The 21,052-nt window shown below is 33.3% G+C and overlaps 1 protein-coding gene across 1 annotated transcript; it reads right to left on the bottom strand.

The window, feature by feature from the left end:
- Positions 1-2,639: 2,639 nt before the first annotated feature.
- On the bottom strand, positions 2,640-3,899 carry LOC136203407 (protein OXIDATIVE STRESS 3 LIKE 4-like). Its single transcript, XM_065994560.1, has 2 exons — positions 3,261-3,899; positions 2,640-3,171 (listed from the first exon to the last, which is right to left on the bottom strand). Exons 1-2 carry the CDS (start codon positions 3,551-3,553, stop codon positions 2,748-2,750), a joined length of 717 nt encoding a protein of 238 aa, XP_065850632.1. The 5' UTR covers positions 3,554-3,899; the 3' UTR covers positions 2,640-2,747.
- Between the last annotated feature and the right edge of the window lie 17,153 nt (positions 3,900-21,052).

Raw genomic sequence — 21,052 nt, 5'->3', positions numbered from 1 at the left:
AATACCACCCCCCAATTGAGACTGACAATCTGGCAGATCTAAGGATCTCCAAAATCCAGTTCCTAAACCTTAGAGAGAAGCCAAAAGACTCAAGCACGGCTAACAGGAAATTCCAGTCTAACGTGTCAAAGGCTTTCCTGATATCTATTTTTAGCGCCATGTTGCCCCCAAAGCACTTCTTTTTGAGCAAATTGATCCCCTCAGAAGCTGCTGCAATGCATTGATGGATGCTTCTCCCAGACATGAATCCAAACTGATTGTCGGAAGTGATTCTGGCTGCAATCGGAGCAATTCTGTTTGATAAGATTCTGGAGATAATCTTGTAGTTGAAATTTCCCATTGCAACCGGTCTGAATTGGTGAATCTCATTGGCGCCCTCAGTCTTAGGAATAAGAGATATGATGCTCGTGTTCATCCCAGGAAGCATGTAACCAGTGTCAAAAAAACTGATAACCATCTGGCATACATCATGGCCTACTATGTCCCAACAATGTTGGTAGAAGATTCCTCCAAAACCATCAGGCCCAGGCGAGCTATCTTTATTCATGCTGAATACTGCATCTCTAATTTCAGTAGAACTGGGCTTTCTAGTGAGATCCTCATTCTCAATATTAGACACCTCGCAGGGAATAACAGAATTAATCGCTTCATAATTTACCTGTCTTATGCTGCCCGTGAAGAGTGTTTCATAATAACTGACAACATGCTGCGCGATCTCATTTTCATCTGTCACAATTAGCAGGCTATCCAAGGTGGAGTGGACCTTTCTAATTTTTGCAGACCTATGGAAGTAGGCAGAATTCCGATCTCCAAAATTTAGCCATTTTCCCCTGCTCTTGTCTCTGAGAAGCATTTCTTGTCTGAGTAACTGGAGCTCAAGGTCACTCTGAGCTTCGTTTTCTTGAGCAATACGATCCTCATTAAGACCGTCCCTAGCTATCAGGGCCTGCACCTCTTCAAGCTTCATCATAGCAGCTGTGATGTTACTCTCAACTCTCCCAAATACCTCAAGGTTCCAAGCACGAAGCTTAGGTCGAAGCGTTTTTAATTTTTGACAGAGCAACTGCGCAGGAGGGAGAGAGAGATTGCATGAATTCTAGTGATCAGAAACAATCTTGTGCAGTGATTCATGAGTAGTCCACATGGAATAGAATCTGAATCTTCCCTTGCGAGCCACTCCGTTAGAACAGGAGAGAAGGATCGGGTTGTGGTCTGAGTTCATTCTAAGGAAAACCGAACATCGTATTCTGTCCCATCTGTCAAGAAACGCTTCATTAACCAAGGCTCTGTCAAGCTTGCACTCAACGTGATCAGCGCCCATTCATTAATTAGTTGTTTTAATATCTCATTTATCTCTTTAATTGGTACAAAAAAAAACTTCGAGTGTTCCAATAACCTTCAAAAGGTTTCAATAACCCTAACATACTTAAAAATATCACCAATTAATCACTCCATTGCAAAAGAAAAACTTCATATGAAAAATAGATTAAATAAATGATGTAATATCAATTATAAATTATGATAGTCTCAAAAATTTCCGAACCCTAAACCATATTATTGTCTAGGATACATAATTTATACAACAACAAAGCCTTAGTTTCGAAATGATTTGCGATCGGCTAACATGAACCATCATATGAAATCGTGCAATCAAGTCGTGTCAGCGACACAAATTCTCTCCCTCCATTCTGTGCTATCCACTACCATATTCTCCTCAATCCCTAATAATCTCATATCACTCTCGATTACTCTCCTCCAAGTTTGCTTAGGTCTACTCCTACCCCTCACCACTACATCCCTTTGCCACTCTTCAGTCCTCCTAACTGGCGCATTAAGCGCTCTTCGTCTTACATGACCAAACCACCTTAGTCGGTTTTCCCTCATGTTATTCTCAATAGATGTAACCCCTACTTTTGTCCTAATTATTTCATTACTCACCATATCCTTTCTCGTATGACCACACATCCATCTCAACATACATAACTCCGACACCGACATCTTATGAATGCGACAGTATTTCATTGTCCAACACTCCGTACCATATAATAATACTGGTCTGATTGCCGTGCGGTAGAATTTTCCCTTCAATCTATTAGACATGTCGGGATCACAAAGGAAACCCGTAACACTCTTCCACTTCGCCCAACCAGATTTAATCCTATGAGCAACATCCCCATCTACTTCTCCATCCGTTTGGATAATAGATCCTAAATACCAGAAGTACTCTAAGGTCTGAACAACTCTTCCATATAGGGTAATTGTCCCTACCTCCATACTCATATCGTTGCTAAACTTACACTCCAAATATTCTATCTTACTTCGACTCAACTTAAAGCCTGTAGATTCTAAAGTTTATCGCCATAGTTCCAACTTCCTCTCCACACCTTCTTTCGTCTCATCAACCAACATAAATTACATTTTACATGAACACTAATATGATATTTTAACAGCACTCATATATCGTAATTATTTAATAATTTAATCTCTATTGCATAAAACAGATTAAAAACTTCATAATATATTTATTAAAAATTGCAAAGATGGCTGTTCAAACAATAAAAATGCAGGCTAATAAATTATTTAGTCTATTATCTATTTAGCCCAATAAAATCTAAAACAAAATAAAGTAAAGAAGAAGATATGGTAATTAATGTTTTATTGGCAATAAAAAGAAATTAAAACTTTTCATCAAGTGGGCACCAGTAGACAAAAGAAAGGGAAGAAAAAATAAAATAAAAAAAAGTTAGTTATTGAAATTCTTGATGTTGCAGATCTGCAAGGGAAAAACAGCTATGAGATTTGAAACTTTTCTTGAATTTCTTCTCTTGCAGTTTAGAAAATCTCGGTTGATTTCTGAGCAAGTCATGTTCAGATGAAGATGATGATGGACTAGCTTGGCTTTCTTCTTCTTCTTCTTCATCTTCTTCTTCATGTTGATTTTGTTCTTCATGTTCTTCATTTAAAGTAAGAAGAGGCATGGATTTTGGATTTGACCAGCTGTAGAAAGATTTCCGACTCCATTTATTTGCCAGAATCAATCTTCTTCTCTTATTGAATGGATTCTCAGGTTTTTCCAGATCTTTAACTGTTACACTGCTACTACTCATCAGTACATCTGATAGATTCGCAAACGATTTTGATTTTCCGGTGAAGTGATTCGATAATCCGCTCCTGCAATTTTCAGTTTCACGAATTTATAGCTCCGGCGATTCGGATTAATGAACTTAGATTTAAAGGAAATCGGAATTTAATTAACTCACTTGATCGGAAGAGATTCTTCCAGAGAATCCAAAGAGCTCAAACCTGATTTGGATAGAATCACGCTATTCACTTCCTCTCCTTCTTCGTCCTCGCTATCATCCGGAGATCCGATCGAGGACGAGCTACCTGATGAAGCATCGGGAGCTCCGATCAAGCTTCCGCTCCCTACGATCTCGTCTTCCTTCAAGAAGATGCAAGGAGGACTGTTCTCATCCTGCGAAGAAACATAGGCTGCCGCCGATGAAGAAGAAGAAACCTCGATTCCGAAGGTCGGACCTACCAAAACCTCCATTTCCGGTATTTTCTTCTAGATATAACACCAAAAAAGAAACGGCGACAGGTAGATTTTCAGAAAGAAAGAAAAAACTGACCGATGAGAATCGGGCGACGGTTTCCTAACCTTCTCCTCTTCGTCTCGTCTTCCTCCTGGGATTCCAATAAAGGTTTGTTGACATCAATCGACGGCCGGAGGCCAGATGAGAGGTAGGGATAAGAGGCGGAGATCGATCGTCGGAGTTTTAAGCAGAACGGAGGTTGAAATGCTGAGCGGCGGATTCCATTTCTTAGCTTGCTCTGTTATAAAAAGAGAGAGAGAGCGAGAGAGAGACACGGAGAGAGAAAGAGGATAACACGAAGAGAGAGATATAAATTGTAATAATAAATACGGAGAAGATAATATTAAATACAGATAAATAAATAAAATTAAAGAAAATACAGATAGATAATATACGTATTTGTCTACTAATACAAATACGTTAGATGGCATGTACTTGGTATAAATTTAAATTAATTAAAAAAAATCATGAAGCATCTAATTGTTTTATTTTGGTTAAAAAGAACATTGATTTTTTTTTTTTTTTTGGTTTAAGCCGTTCATCACGTATTCTGACCTAAATCTAGCTCTGTGATTAGGGAATCATATATGCATCTATTGTAGTCGTTGCTGATCTCACTATTGAATGACTGTCATATGGTCTTTTATTCATATTTATGGTATACAACCTAGACTCCTTATAAATACAAAATATAAAATACCCAAAAAGGATACTCCATTCTATATGCTTACGTAAGATCACATATTATTTAGTATCATCTTATCACTAACTTAAATATGGGAGTAGAGTCGCCAATTTCTGGTCCCTCTTTGACCACTTTTTGTTCATATCTCAAGTATCTTGAGGATTCATCAAACTCAATTTAAATTCCTTCACTCATCATTTGAAATTGAAGTGAAAAGCTTAATGAATCAACCAAACGAAATATAAAAGAGAATTAAACAATTTGATGTTCTAAAACAAAGTACATATTAAACTATTAAAAGAACGTGTATTTACAATCTTTAGGTTACAAAGGGGAAATATGTCTCCGGAAGCCCCACCTTAAACTCTTATAAAAAAATGAACCCATATGGCGATTAAACCTTCAACCCCCAACTAATGAGCTTCGTTTGTATTCATTATTAACTTGGCTTTCCATACTACTACCATCGCGTTTAATTGCTCCACATCATCGTTTAATTGACCCTCGAGTCGTGTGGTGCTCTTTTTCAGAGAATAAACTTCACTTTCGAAGAGGTTACATGCCTTTTGATATGTGTCAGCTTTAGCTTTGGGATGTTAGAGATCAACTTCTAAGGATTTCAAGTTGGCAATATGAGTGCGAATTATCTGACCACGCTTATGAATGATGCCTTCCAGCTCATTCACTTGAGCAACATACTGAAGGGAAATCTTAGATGGAGGCCAACTCCTACTGAAGAATGTCAAACTGATCAACAACCTCATTCGTCTTTGTCAGTTCAACCTGCTCACTTAGCTTGTCATTAGCCTTGATATAAACCTCCCCTAAATTAGCATATTTTTGGCATGTTTTCATGGTGGCAGCTAATTCCTATCATACACAAAATAACAATCTTAAAAACAATCGAACACACGAAAGAATGAAAGGCAACAAAACATCACTTACTCTAACATAGAGGGTCATGGTCAAGTCGATCATCACTTTTACAAACTTTTTTTGAAATAAATATTTCTCGTGAGGAATCACTACCATCAGACCTAAATTTTGGGCTATGCCAGGATTGTTCAGGGTCACTTCATCTCCGTATACATAGTACCACAACTGGAAAAAAAGAAACCCCAAAATAAGTGGAAGAATGGTCGATGGAAATGAAGAATGAAAAAGAGAGATAAATTATTGCAGGGCAATCGTAGGTACAATACATTTTAATCTCCTCTTCTATAAAAGGATATGGGAAAGAGAACCTCAAGCCTTCCCTTTCCCCTTCTCGGCCTCCGTCGCTTTAGCCTTATTTGGAACATGCTCTAGGGACTCCAGATCGTCACTAGATCAAACCCCTTCACTTGTCTTCCCCAACAATGATGAGGGTGGGAAGAATAAACCTTAATCCCCCTCAAGGACTTAGATCTCTAGGGCACAAGCTTTTTATAGGAAGGATTGTCACTCCTTGTAAACCTTCCAGTCGGCTGAGTAGACTCAACCCCTCATTTGGGGGAAGTCTAAAATGTACCATTGAGTGTGCAGCTAACCCCACTTCCTCACGACTTGCGGAAGGTGTGGTTTTGGCCTCCATTATTATCATCAAGGATCTCCATTTCCCATTGAAATGGGACATCCATCTTAGGGTAAGAAAGTTATATATGTACTCCAGGTCTAGTTGAGTCTGCGAGCTCTATATTATGTGGTATCTCCTCATTCCTCGCGGTAGTGGGATGATTAGAGACGGTCTATTTGACATTAATAGAAGTCCTAGTAGGCATATCCTTATCAGTTTTATAGGAAGGTCTGATTTTATTATTCCCCCTCGGGGGAATGGAAGATTCCACCCTAGCATTTTCTTCTCCCATCGCGAGAAGATCGTTCTCGGCTTTAACTTCTTCTAGATGAGCTTCCTCCAAAACATGCAAGTGGGATAGCATGATTTCACGAATAAACATATTAGTAGAATTTCCTGGATCTAAAACTGAATTGAAAAAGCTAAATCACCTTCATTGAGCTTTCGGTAGCCTTTAGTATCTTTATTGACAATCTTCATCCTCTTAATGAAAATGGACGAAGGTATTTTCGACCGGACCATATACAACAGAACCATATACAACATGGTAAGGTAAGGCCATTAAGCGGAATATTCGGTCAAGAGCCTAAGTCCGGCTTCCTCTTCACTGGTTAGAATTCTTTCTAGGTCCCGTGTACTCGAGTTACATGGATCTTTATTCCACTTAATTTGAAAAGGGAAACCATCGGAATTAACACTTCCATGTAGAGAAAGATTACCCTTCAGCCAAAATCATTTTGGTTTAAAATCTTTCACGTTGTGCATCTTCCTAAAGAGGAAGGCTCTTCAATGACTTCTCATCTGCTAGTAGATCATATCATTTGTAGTCTTTTTCATGGGCTTCCAACACGACTGAACAATGGACCAGTCAAAGTGATTTTCAAATCTTCATCAAAGTGATTTTCAAACCTTCACGAAAGCAAGGAACTCCAACCAGGTGTTTAGAGAGATTTGACAAGGACAAAGCTTGCATTCCTTTAGCATATTTGTCATTCTATCGAAAAGGGTAAATCACATACCCCACTTCAAAAGATGGAGAAAAACTCCATTGTATCCATGGGAAGGATCAAAAGCCATTTGCTCCTCAATTAGAAGTTGTGCATCCATTTCATTCAACTCGGGATAAGAATCCATGACCTTAATCAGATCTTCCACTATCAAAGTCAAAGTTTGATCATAAACCAAAGGGTTTACTTACTTTGAAGAACCAATTTTCTCAATCGATTGGTCCTGGTTTCTCTTGATAGTATTGGCAGGCTTAGACTTTATAGGGGCCATGACAATATTCCATATGTTCACTAAAGGTGTGGAATCTTCAATATTCTCAAAATTAGGGGCTTTGTTCGAGTTATTCCGTCTCAAACCTTCCATACAAAGAAAAAAAGTAGAAAATTACTGTTTACAAACTCTAAGGAAGGAAAAAAGAGATGCAAGAGAGAGTAGAAAAACCTTCAAATGGTATTTCTCCACGTTTTATATGCTCCTAATGAAGATGGAGAGGCGACACAATTAATAAAAGAAAGGGTAATCATCATACCTTACCCCCAAAGTAGCTCAAAGGCCTAAATGAGGGTAGTCATGACCTACTTAACGCGAAATGGCATATGAAAGTGACACATGTCAAGAATTCAGAAGGTTAGTCGAATAAATAGTGAAATGACATCATCACTCTGTGCCCATATGGTTTGGCAAAACTTGATGCATATCACATTTCCACCTACTACCCTTATATAGGGAATTAAAAGTTAGTGATGATGTGTTATATCCCTAAAAAAATAGAAGATAAAAAACTAGACACGCTAACTCTAACAACACATCGATGAACACCAATGAGAATTCACTCTTCGATCATACCATGAAACGAAGCCCTAAAGCACTTCAAACCGGATGTCTTGGGGGACATTTAATGTCATACAATTTATCATAAGCCACATAGACGAACAAGATACCTCCCCAAAGTGTAACCATCGGAGTCACGTGGACCAGTCAAAATAGGTCTTAATGCTACCCATATTCTGACCCACATTTAATGTCATGATAAGAGCATCTCTATTGGGAGCAACTTCTTTGTTATTTAATAAATTTAGTTGTAACCAACCATTAGGAGCCATGTTACTTATTATAGTTTGTTAGTTCTTTTGATTACAAACAGTGATTTTATCTATTAAATGTGCTACATCAGCAAATAAATAGAGATTGAAGCACACGAGCATTGGTGAGGGATTGGTGTGGAGCACACGCTACAAGGTCACCAAAAAAATATACTTTACAGAGCATGGGCCCGGTTGCATCATTTTTTCTGTTTACACCCCTTTTTTATATGGAAAGTTTCATTTTAAATACAGTTTTATTAATTAAATAATTTTTTTACCCTCTCAAAATTTGGAAGTAACAAAGACTCTAGTAGGATGTTATTTTAGGATGTTATTTGTGCTTGTTTGATACCAAAAGTTAAAACCACCACTAAAGTTGTTCTAATAGGAACCATATATGCAACTATTGTAATCAGTGTTGATCTCACTGTTCAATGACTAATACATGATCATCCACTCACATTTATGGTGCACAACTTAGACCCCCTATAGATACAAGGTACACAATACCTAAAACGGATTCATTCCCTCTATCCTATATGCTCACCCAAGCTCACATATCATTCACTGTCATCTCATTACTAATTTACTGTTATCTCATTACACATCGCAACGATATCACCGGTTCTCGACCTTTTTTCCCTATCTCATGTGCCTTTTATTTTTTTTACTAGACTCAATTTGGTTCACTTTTTTTATCTTTCATAAACTTTGATGCAAAAAGATGCCTATCATAATTATTAATCTATGAGATAATTTTAGATGTAATCAATCTAAAAATGAATTAAAATAAGATTAGCCAACTCAGAAGTTGACCAGTCAGTGTTTAACAACAACTAGTAATCCTAAAGTAAAAATTAATTTAAAAAAACAACAATAAATAATCCCAATTGGCCACCCCTATAATTTATAATTGTTTTTTTTTATTTTTTGTTTAAGATTAATTAATTGATTAATTAATAGATGGGCCTAAATTTCCTTATTGGCACAAGGGAGAGAGCAGACAGATATTCTAATCTATGCTTAATAAATAAGTAATTAGATATTATAAAAATAATTAATTAAATCTTATTGGAGAAAATTAGGTCAATGCTAAGAATGACCAATAGTAGCAACCTTAGCATACCTACCTTATCTTTTTAGATAATATAGTTTAAAATACTAATTTGTTAGCTTCTGAATTAATTAATTAATTAATTGAAATACGATGTAAAAATACGTTAACATTGACAGTCAAACGTAATTTTTAACATCTAAAATAATACTTTTACTCCAAATGTTGATAAGGTCAGTCTTGATAATTTATATATCCTACACGAAATAAGAGATAAAAACTCTTTTAATAAAAAAATATACATAAAAATTTAAAATATATTATAATAAATTATAAACAAAAAAAGTATTTTATTAATAATTATATGATACGTATTATTATATTTCCCAAATACATTTACTTATCCAAAATCAGAAAGATGTTTCGTAATCTTTTTAAATTAACCTTAATTTTATATTAAAAAAATCAATTGGACCTTTTTAAAGTCTAAAATATCAATTATTTGGACCATCTATAACTTAAAGGGTAATTAATTTATGGCCTAATACACAAATAACCCCCTGAACTTGTCCAAATGTTGCAACTGCCTCCCCCAACTTTCAATTGTAACAACTTACCCCTTAAACTTGTAAAATTGTAAAACATAACCCCAAATTGGAAATTTTTTTACCCCGTATTTGAAGCAATCGTAAAAAAGTTTTCCTGGATTCGTATCACGCCAAAGATCTGATTATCATACTCCACGAGCGTTGCAAATTTTGTATTTCACGTGTTTCTTCAATTGCAGTCCATGTCAGCAATTTGGGGTTGTGTTTTACTCCCTCCGGTCCACAATAGAAGTCTTTCTAGAGAGTTTTTTTTTTGTTCCACAATACATGACATTTTGCTTAAATCTATGCATATTAATTTACTTTTACCAAATATAACCCTATTTAAGTTGACTTTTTGTCTTGGGAATAGATAAAGTTACTAGTGGATACAATTATTACAAGGGTAACAAAGTCTTTTACTTAAAATTAATTGCATTTCTTAATTAGTGTGCATTAACCTTAAAAGACTTCTATTGTGGACCGGATGGAGTACAATTGGACAAGTTTAAGGGGTAAGTTGTTACAATTGGAAAAGTTTGAGGGGTAAGTTGTTACAATTGAAAGTTGGAGGGGGCAGTTGCAACATTTGGACAAGTTTAGGGGGTTATTTGTGTATTAGGCCTTAATTTATTAGTCCCTATATTTTGACAAAACACATTATTTAGTCCATGTATTTTCAAAAATACACGGTAAAGTCTCTAATGTTTTTCTCGGTGAACTGTTTAGTCTCTAACGTTTTTCTCGGTGAATTGTTTAGTCTCTGTCGTTAGACTCCCATGAAAATTCTGTTAGTCAATTTGAATTTGTGTTGTTCTTTTCCTTTATTTTCCTTTCCTTTAAACTCTAATACATCTGAAATCAACTTTGAGTGTTCTTCTTTTTTATTTTCTTTTTAATCATTCAAATTCATAAACATTGGGTCTATTCTTTTTCTTGTTCTCCATACAAATAACTTCTTCTTCTAAATTGGATTTCCTCTTCTGAAGTTTGAAGGTAAATAGTAAAGGGTAATTTAGTCATTTCCGAAGTCATAAACGGTAAAAAATCTAACAAACAGGCGGAATGACTAAACAGTTCACTGAGAAAAAGATTAGGGACTTTACCATGTGTTTTTTAAAATACAGGGACTAAACAGTGTGTTTTGTCAAAATATAGGGACTAATAAATTAATTACCCTAACTTAAATTGTATAAATATTATAATTTTTTTATCTCATATATATAGACCTAATAACAATTTTTTACCTCTCCAGCCTTGAGCCTAGGCCAGCACACTCCTAGCGTAGGTCCAGGATTAGCCTTGAATGTTGGCAATAAATAACATCGACAAGTTTGGTTAATTTGAAAAATAATTCGTCAAATTGTCTTTTTAGTCATGAACTTTCACATGTACACTCCGCATGTGTGTTTTATTAGTAACATATCACAAACAAATGAATAGATGCGAAAAAATTTATAATATATTTTATACGGAATTAGAAAAAAATCCAGATATTTAAAAAATATGAAATCTTTTTTGAACCAACTGGTGTAGAATAATGTAAAAGAATATCCATATTTTATCATTATGTTTAAAATTGACACAAATATTAAAGATAAATTTACTTTTAACTACCAAAATTAAAATTAAAAATAAATTATACAATTTTAAATATTAATTTTTACCTCTTATCCTATTAATTAATTCAAATTAAAGATATAGATAATCTTTTGTTTGCCCTAATAATTTACAATCGGACCACACCACTAATCCATATTTTTACTTTTTCTTGCTTTACAATGTTTGATAATCATTTTTATCCCCTTTCAAATCAAATAAAAAAAATTGCAAAAAGAACTTCCACAATTGACAGCAAATATCTAAAATGATATGTAATTTTATTCGTAATATTAAAGGTCAAGAACAAATTTATCTTTAGTATTGACAAATTTGATGAATTTTAAATATCATTATAAAACCTATATATATATTATTCATTATTCTGCATCAATTTGTATATTAATTGATACTAAAAAGAGTTTCACAAATTTTTATAGGGTTAAGGTGCAAAAATATCCCTAATATTATGGGTAAGGAACAATTTTACCCCTAATGTCTAAAATGGTGCAATTTTACTTCTAACGTTAGAAGCCAAGAGCAATTTTAGCCCCCAACGTTGATAAGTTGAATCAATTTCAGACACTATTATAAAATACAGATATTTTTGTTCTTTATTCTGTACCAATTGCATAACAATTCGTTCTAAAAAAAGGATTTCATGTTTTTTATAATTTAATAATAGAATTGGAGATTAATATTTATAAATTCGGTGTATTTTTTGAATTTTTTTTGTCTAATTCGTGCAAAAAGACAATATATTTTATTTTATTTTCACATCACAACATATGTTTGTAATTTGTTACTGATAAAATGACGCACGTGTGAAGTTTAGATGATAAGATTCATGACCGAGAAGACAGTTTGATGAATTATTCCTCAAATTGATCCAATTTATCAACGTTGGGGTAAAATTGCTCTTGGCTTCTAACGTTAGGGGTAAAATTGCTCCTTACCCAAAACGTTAGGGGTATTTTTACACCTTAACCCATTTTTATATAATAAAGAATTGGAGATTAATATTTTTCAATCCGAAAAAATATTTGAATATTTTGTTAAATTCATACAAAACACAATACATTTTTTATTTTATTTCATTAATTTTTTTCACGTCTATCTATATATTTATGATATGTTATTAATTAGTTATAAAATGTTTTACATGTGAAGTTTATATGACAAGGTTCATGGCTGAGAATACAATTTGATAAATTATTTCTCAAATTAACTCAACTTGCCATTGTTAGAGGTAAATTTGCTTTTAGCGACAATATTAAGGGCAAAATTGCACAATTTTAGATAATAAGAGTAAAATTGCACTTAGCTGTCAATGTTAAGGGTACTTTTGCACTTTATAATAACAAAAAGCTTATCAATTTTTATGTTTTATATTTGTGAGATCAAATTTAGCCCTAAGTTTTTAAGGGAACTGCTTATAAAATGGTGCAAATTTAAGCTTACTGTTTCCAATCAGTCATACGTTATCGAAAATTAGAAAAAGTGGTTTGACTGATATTTAACTATCACTTCAGACCTTCGAAATATCAATTATGTCTAAGATATTTAGTGTATTACTAACAAAATTATAAAAATTGTGTTAAAATGCTAAAAACCAAATCTGCTACTTATAAGTTAATTATAATTTTTTTTTTATCAAACTCTCTAAAATATTTGTTGTGTTACTCATAGAGTTACAAAAAAACAAAACTGTACGAAACTGTTTCAATTTGTTGACAAATTTGTTTGAAAGGTCCAACATGACAGTTAAATAACAGTCAAACCACTCTTTTCAAATTTTCGATAGCACAAGACTAAAATTGATATTGCTTAGAAACGTTGCGATTAAATTCGTACAATTTCATACATTAGTACTAAATTTGTAGTTCCTTTAAAACGTTAGAGTTAAATGCAAAGTCGGCTCATAATCGCTTGAGGCCCTAGACGAGATGTCAATTGCAGGCTTTTTATACATACATAAAATTTTAAAATAACATATATCTATATAATTTTAATTTGACGAAAAAATGTATCTTTTATAGCTTTTCTCCTCGTATTTTTTTCACCTAATTAAATTATATAAGCATTTTCATAAAAGAAATAACGATAAAACACCTGATAACTTCGGAATTTGGAAAAAAAGAGAAAAAAATATTCATAGAAACATAAAAAATATTATTATCTAGAAACTGATCTGGTCCCTTTAGACGTAAAATCACTAATTAAAATTTATATTTAATGTACTTTTAATTTTTTTTAACAGATAATACAATAATTCCAAAAAAATATTAGTAATATATTAAGAAAAAAATATTATATGGCCCTCTATTTTTTGGGGCTTTAGACGGCCTCCTCTATTGCCTAAGGGTAGAGTCGGCCTGTTAAATGTGTCCCTTTGTCTTTTTATAATTTATTTGGTCTAATACATAAATAACCACCTGAACTTGTCTAAATGTTGCAACTGCCCTCTCCAACTTTCAATTGTAACAACTTACCCCTTAAACTTGTCCAATTGTAAAACATAACTCCAAATTAGGAATTTTTTTACCCCGTACTTGAAGCAACCGTAAAAACATTTTTCCGGATTCGTATCACGCCAAAGATCTGATTATCACACCCCACGAGCGTTGCAGCTTTTGTATTTCACGTGTTTCTTCAATTGCAGTCCATGTCAGCAATTTGGGGTTATGCTTTATAATTGTACAAATTTGAAGAGTTATGTTTTACAATTGGACAAATTTGAGAAATAAGTTGTTACAATTGAAAGTTTGGGGGGTAGTTACAATATTTGGACAAGTTCAGGGGTTATTTGTGTATTACTCCTATTTTATTTCTCATAAATTTTGTAATGTTTGTTATAGTTTGGATATTCTGTTTAAAATTTTAATATCCTATTTTCGTGGCGTCATCATGTCAATAATTGTTGATATGTTTAATTGAGATGGTGAAGATAAAAGGAAAAAGAAATATATAGGGATAAGGTACCAAAATAGGTCTAAGGTTTTTGGGAAAATATTAATTTAAACCCAACGTTCAAAATAGTACCAAAATAGGCTTAACGTTTACAACATAATATCAATTTAGGCTTAACGTTTACAATATAGCATCAATTTAGGCCTCACGTACAAAATAACACCAATATAGGCTTAACGTTTACAAAATAATACGAATTTAAGCTTAACGTTTTACAAAATATATACAATTTAAGCTAAACTTCACAATTAAATTAACCATATCATATTCAAAATATCCATGACTCCTAAATTTCATGGCTCGTGTAATATATGCAAACTAAAAGTAATTTAAAATTGTGACGTTTAGTTTAAATTGTATATATTTTGCAAAACGTTAAGCTTAAATTCGTATTATTTTGTAAACGTTAAGCCTATATTGGTGCTATTTTGTACGTGAGGCCTAAATTGATGCTATATTGTAAACGTTAAGCCTAAATTGATATTATGTTGTAAACGTTAAGCCTATTTTGGTGCTATTTTGAACGCTGGGTCTAAATTAGTACTTTCCCAAAAATCTTAGGCCTATTTTGATACCTTATCCCAAATATATACTTTGAGTATAAAATTATGAAAAATGTACCTAAACCAATTTATGTATAATAATAATAATAATAAATATTATTTTTATTCTATTCCATTACTATTTCCTCATGTTTTTATTGTTTGTTATTAAACTATTATTTATTTATTTATTGTAGTTAGTAGATGATAAAGCATCTGAAACCCTTCGACTGAGATGACTCGTTGCGTCCAGCACCGGTGGTCCTTCGTTATTGGGAAACCCATCGCATCCGGATGCCTAGGGAACTTCCCTTAGATAACGTTGAGTAGGGTTGTAAATGAGCCGAGCCGCTCATGGATGGCTTGGTGGTCGGTTCGATAAAAGCTCGGTTCGACTCGGCTCGATTTGTAAACCAGCCGCTCGTGAGCATGATTTACTGGCTCGGTTCGTAAACGAACCGAGCTTGAGTAGACCAAAGCTCGGCTTGAAAGCTCGCGAGCAAGCTCGATTAGAACATTTATGAACATATTTTAGTTTTGCAGAAAAATATATATAGTTTTGTGTTACTTCACAAATATTTAAACTTAATATTATTTGATTTGCTATTAGATGAGTTCGTTCACAAACATAATAAATGAGTAATAGATGAACTATTTGTAAGCATCTTGTTTATTTATTCACGAACTTTGTTTGTGAGCTTGTTTATGTACACAATTAAGGAGCTATTTACGAGCAAACTTCAAAAATATAATCAGCGATTTACTTATAAACAATTCATAGTTAGATAATTTTCTTAATGAACCAAGTTCAAAGAGGATTTTGGGCTCGAAACAAGCTCAAAGCTTGGCTCGAGCTCGTTTATTTTCTAATGAGCTGAGCCGAGCTTGAGCAAACCAAAGCTCGGCTCGGACTCGAGTTCGTTAATTTTATAGTGAGCCGAGCTTGAGCAAGCCAAAGTTCGGCTCGGCTCAGCTCGATTACAGCTCTAACACTGAGGATCGAAAGATAGACATGTCATTCCCACTCTCACACTCCAAAACCTATAAATAGAACCTCTTACACACTATAACATAGGATAAAATTTTTCTTTCACTGCTTTCTCTTTACTCTTATATTTACACTGACATTTAGTGTATTTCAGGGACTAATATCGAAGCAGGTTACCCGGACGACGGACTAATCTCGAGTTCTCATCAGTAGATATTAGTTGAATTTTGTTTTAAAATAGTTATAAATAAAATTTTTAATAAATAGTTATTTTTTAATTCTAGACAAGTAATTTTATATTTATTATTTAGGATACAACAATAAAAAATGAACTACAAAAAGGAAAAAAAATTTGTACATTTATTATAGGGATAAGGTATCAAAATAGGCCTAAAGTTTTTTAGGAAGTACCAATTTAGGCTCAACGTTTAAAATAGCACCAATATAGGCTTAACGTTTACAACATAATATCAATTTAGGCTTAACGTTTACAATATAGCATCAATTTAGGCATCACGTACAAAATAGCACCAATATAGGTTTAACGTTTACAAAATAATACAAATTTAAGCTTAACGTTTACAAAATATATCCAATTTAAACTAAACGTCACAATTAAATTAACCATATTATATTCTTTTCCTATTAGTTTTATATGTTATCTTTTTATTTAGTTCTATTTTCTTATTTATTATAATACAATTAATTAGTATTCTTGCCCATTAAAACCTTATATTTCTTTTTCATTAACCATTTCATAACTCCTAAATTTCATGACTCATGTAATATATGCAAACTAAAATTAATTGAATATCCACAATATTTCGAACACTAGTTAAAATAATATTGATATATGTCAGTGTTCGAAATATTGTAGATATTCAATTACTTTTAGTTTGCATATATTACACGAGCAATGAAATTTAGTAGTCGTGGAATCATTGATGAAAAACAAATATAAGATTTTAATGGCAAGAATACTAATTAATTGTATTATAATAAACAAAAATATAGAACTAAATAAAAAGATAATATATAAAGTTAATAAGGAAAGAATATAATATGATTAATTTAATTATGGCGTTTAGCTTAAATTGTAAATATTTTGTAAACGTTAAGCTTAAATTCGTATTATTTTGTAAACGTTAAGCCTATATTGGTGCTATTTTGTACGTGAGACCTAAATTGATGCTATATTATAAACGTTAAGCCTAAATTGATATTATGTTGTAAACGTTAAGCTTATATTGGTGCTATTTTGAACGTTGAGTCTAAATTGGTACTTTCCCAAAAACCTTAGGCTTATTTTGGTACATTATCCCTTTATTATATAGAATTTTCATATTTATCTTGCATTGATAGGTAATATTGACTTTTGTTCATTAAAATTTTGTTTTGTTTATTATTTGTTGTTGTTAGCTGTTAATTTGTTGTTTGGTAATCATTAGATATTAATTATTTTTTCTTTCAAAATAGCTACCGTGATTGTTTTTCAATCCAAACCAAATATTATATGTGAAACTTCAAGATTCAGTTTAGAGAGAAAAAAAGAGATGAAGATTAATTCGCCTTATTTATATGAGCATCGTTACATTGTATGTATACAAGCTGAAGTAGCGGTGAGCATAAAGTCCAAAAATCGATGACCGAACTGATAATCGAACCGAAATTCTTTTTTGGTTTGGTTATTTTAATATTTTGGTTCGGTTCGGTTGTCAAATTTTTCTTATTCAGTTATCAGTTCGGTTATTCGAAAAAAATATTAGTCTAACTGAAAACCGAACAGAATTTATATTTAAATAAAAATATAATTTTACTTATTTATTTATTCTTTCATAGTTCAATTTGTATAAGAAAGCCCTAAATTTTAGTTTTAAACATTATTGAATTATTTTATAATATATGAGGTATTTGGTTAATTGATTTTGAAATTGCAAATTCCAAATTAATGAAGCTAAAATTTCATAATTTATAACAATTTTAACATTTAAATTAAAAATATAAAATTTTCGATTATTTGGTTGGTAACTAAACCGAACCGAAAATTTTCGGTTTGGTCAACTTCGCTTATTTTTGTTATTTGATATGGTTTGGTTTTAAAATTATCTAAATATCGATTCGATTACCCAATAATTCGGTTTAATAAGTAACCGAACCAAACCGATGCTCATCCAAAGCTGAAGTAAGAAAATGAGAAGGAGCATGTGAATAACACAAACAACTAACAAACTAATTCTGTTACAAACCAATGATAGAAATTGTTCCATGTATGAGTGAATGAGTGGTTGAGTGAGTAAGATATATGGTATTGTAGCATGTATCAAAGTAGAATATAATTTCACACCCCCTCCTCAAGATGAAATTGGTGTTGTTTATGTCAACCCCATCTTGGATAAAACATGCATCATATGTGGGGATGTAAACGGGGCGGGATGGAGCAGAATTAGAGTTCATATCCCCATTTCCCGACTAAGCGGGGACTTCTCATACCCACCCCGCGAAACAAACAGGGAAAAAATTCATCTTCGTCCCCGCCCGCGGGGAATCCTCGACCCCGCGGCGGTATCCCCGTTTACCCATTTAAAGTTTAAAAGAATATATGAAAAAAAAGATAAGAAAAAAAAGAAAGAAAATAAGAGAATATGATGAACAAATAGATATAGGGTCCGTTTGTTTTATCTGCTGTTTGCTGTTGCTGTTTGTTGTTTCCTGTTACGGTTTGCTGTTTGCTGTTTGAAAAGGCTGCTGTTCTAAAAAGCAGGGAGTCCCTGCTTTTATAAAAAGCTACTTTTCGGCTACAAAAGGCAAACAGGAGGTGTCTAACCAAACACCTTAAATTCTCCTTTTCAAAGTGAAAAGGCAAACAGGAGGTCGAAAAGCAGCTACCAAACACCCCCATAGAGTGAAATAAAGGTAAAGCATTTGGATCAGATTAATCATAGGTTCAAATTTTTCTATGCGCATTTTTTATTTTCTATGATTAATAATATGTTATCGGGGATTAAACGGGTAATCCGTCGGGAATCCCCACGGGGCACAATACGGGGCGGGTTCGGGGATCCTCGCGGAGCGGGAATACGCTTTCCCATCCCCCGCCCCGTCCCCGCTAACGGAGCACATATTAGTCTCCGCACACGCCCTATAATAAAACGGGACGGGGATTATCCATCCCATTTACATCCCTAATCATATGTTCAAGGTGATTTTGTGAACGGCCATCTAACTATTGTGAAGTTGAAATATAAGATGTTTGAATGAAACTAGAACAAACGTGTTCTCTGATAAGATGACAATCAATTTCTATATGCTTGATACTGTCATGAGACACAAGATTTTGTGACAAACCAATAGATGAGGTGCTATCACAATGAAAAGTAATTGGCAAATGAATTGTGTTACCAAAATCTATTAAAATGTATTGTATCTAATTCAATTCACAGCCAGTAGAAGTCATGCTTCCGTATTCAAATTCAGTGGAGCACCTATTAACTGTAGTTTTCTTCTTTGTCTTCCATGAAACAAGACCTCAAGAAAGCACAATAACCTATCAAAGATCTTGTGGTTTTGCATCTTCCTTAGTTAGCATCACAATATGCAATAATTAGGAGTGACAATTTCTGACACGAAAATACGATTTAGAGAGACAACCCGACTGACACGACATGATTGATACGAAAATCATTTTTCTATCATATATAACATATAAAACTATATGGAACATATATATGAGATAATATGATTTTGATACGAAACACGAAATTGTCACCTTTAAATAACACAGTTTAAGTCAGTAGAACTCGAATAAAAAAGACCATAATGCATTTTGCCCTCTAAATATACGAGAACATAGATATCAGAGTGAAGGTCACAAGGGCTCTACAAATATTGACTGAGTTACTGGGTGACACAACATCAGTTAACGTAATCCCATGTTTCATAGGATTAGCTACTGTGGTTGCTTCATTCATTTTTGCATCCATTAAAATGTCTGAAATGTACTTAGTTTGAGTATGTAATATACCAAAAGAAGATTTGGCAATTTTGATTAATTTTTTAAAAAAGTTTAACGTCGATGTTTCTTTTATTAAAAGGTTTGAATTAAATAACAAAATATTAAAATATGTATATTTAAAAATCATTCTCAAGCTGTTTGTAAACTAAACCATTCTTAAGCCGAGCTTGTGTGTGGTTCTTTCGACCATGAGCTGAACCCAAATTTCGAGCTCAACGTGTTTCGACTTCATCCATTTTTTAGTTGAGTCAAGCCTATCCAAATTCGGTCACAGTTCGAAGCTTTAACACTTCTCCACCTAAATCCACTTTTTTTTTAGTCGAGCCATCCAAATTCGATCTCAATTCGAATCGCTAACGCTTCTTCACCTAAATCCACTCATTCTCGAGCCGAGCTAAGTCTACTCAAACTCGGTCTCGGTTCGACTGGTTAACACTTTTCCACCTAAATCCACTCTTTCCCACTAAACATAGGATAAAGTTTTGGCTTTTCTCCTTTTATATGTATAAGAGAAAGAATGGACTAAACAACAAAATGATGTTGGATAGAAATCAGAAGTAATCGGTAGGATAAAATTGGACGAAAATCAATTGGACTAGTTTAGGTAGGATGAAATTGCACTTTCTCGTAAACCGTAGATTTAAAATCGTATTTTTTTTTGTACTTGTACGTGGAGGCTAGATGTGTTAATGAGCCAAGATAGCTCGTAAACTATTCGAGCTCAGATCGGTCAAAGCGGCTCGAGGCTTGAATCGAGCTCGAGATTAACTTGAGCCATTAATGAGTCGAGTCTGAGCTTCTGTAAGCTCGATTCGAAAGCTCACGAACATATTCGATTGCTTTTTTTAATTACTATATATATTTTATTGATTTTAATTCAAATTAAATTTACGATATGTTAATTTTTTTAAGATTACAATTGATGTTTCTTTCATTAAAAAATTTGAATTAAATAACAAAATATTAAAATATGTACACTTAAGTGTAAATTTGAGTTCAATATCATTCTCAAACCCCGTCCTTTAACTAAATCATTTTCGAGCCAAGTCCCTGTTTGGTTCTCTCGAACTCGATTTGAACCCAAATTTTCGAACTCGACGAGCTTAGACTTCGCTCGTTTTCGAGCCAGACTAAACATATCCAGACTCGATCTCAGTTCAACTCGTTAATATATTTTTTTTTGTCTAATTATCCGGTATCCTATACCGACAGCTCAGACTAATCCAAATTCGAGTCAGGTAGGTACCTCTCGGGAGACAAAGCTCTCCTCCTGAGTATTTCAATCGTATCTGCATTTCCATTTCCATTATTCGATTTTTGATTGGATGGTTAAACTGATTCAATACCTTAACCATCTGAACCACGTGTTCA

This window comes from Euphorbia lathyris, chromosome 8 (assembly GCF_963576675.1).
Source record: "Euphorbia lathyris chromosome 8, ddEupLath1.1, whole genome shotgun sequence".
Taxonomy (NCBI): domain Eukaryota; kingdom Viridiplantae; phylum Streptophyta; class Magnoliopsida; order Malpighiales; family Euphorbiaceae; genus Euphorbia; species Euphorbia lathyris.
The sequence above is the reverse complement of the archived record's forward strand: the minus strand, read 5'-3'. Positions and strand labels throughout refer to the sequence as shown.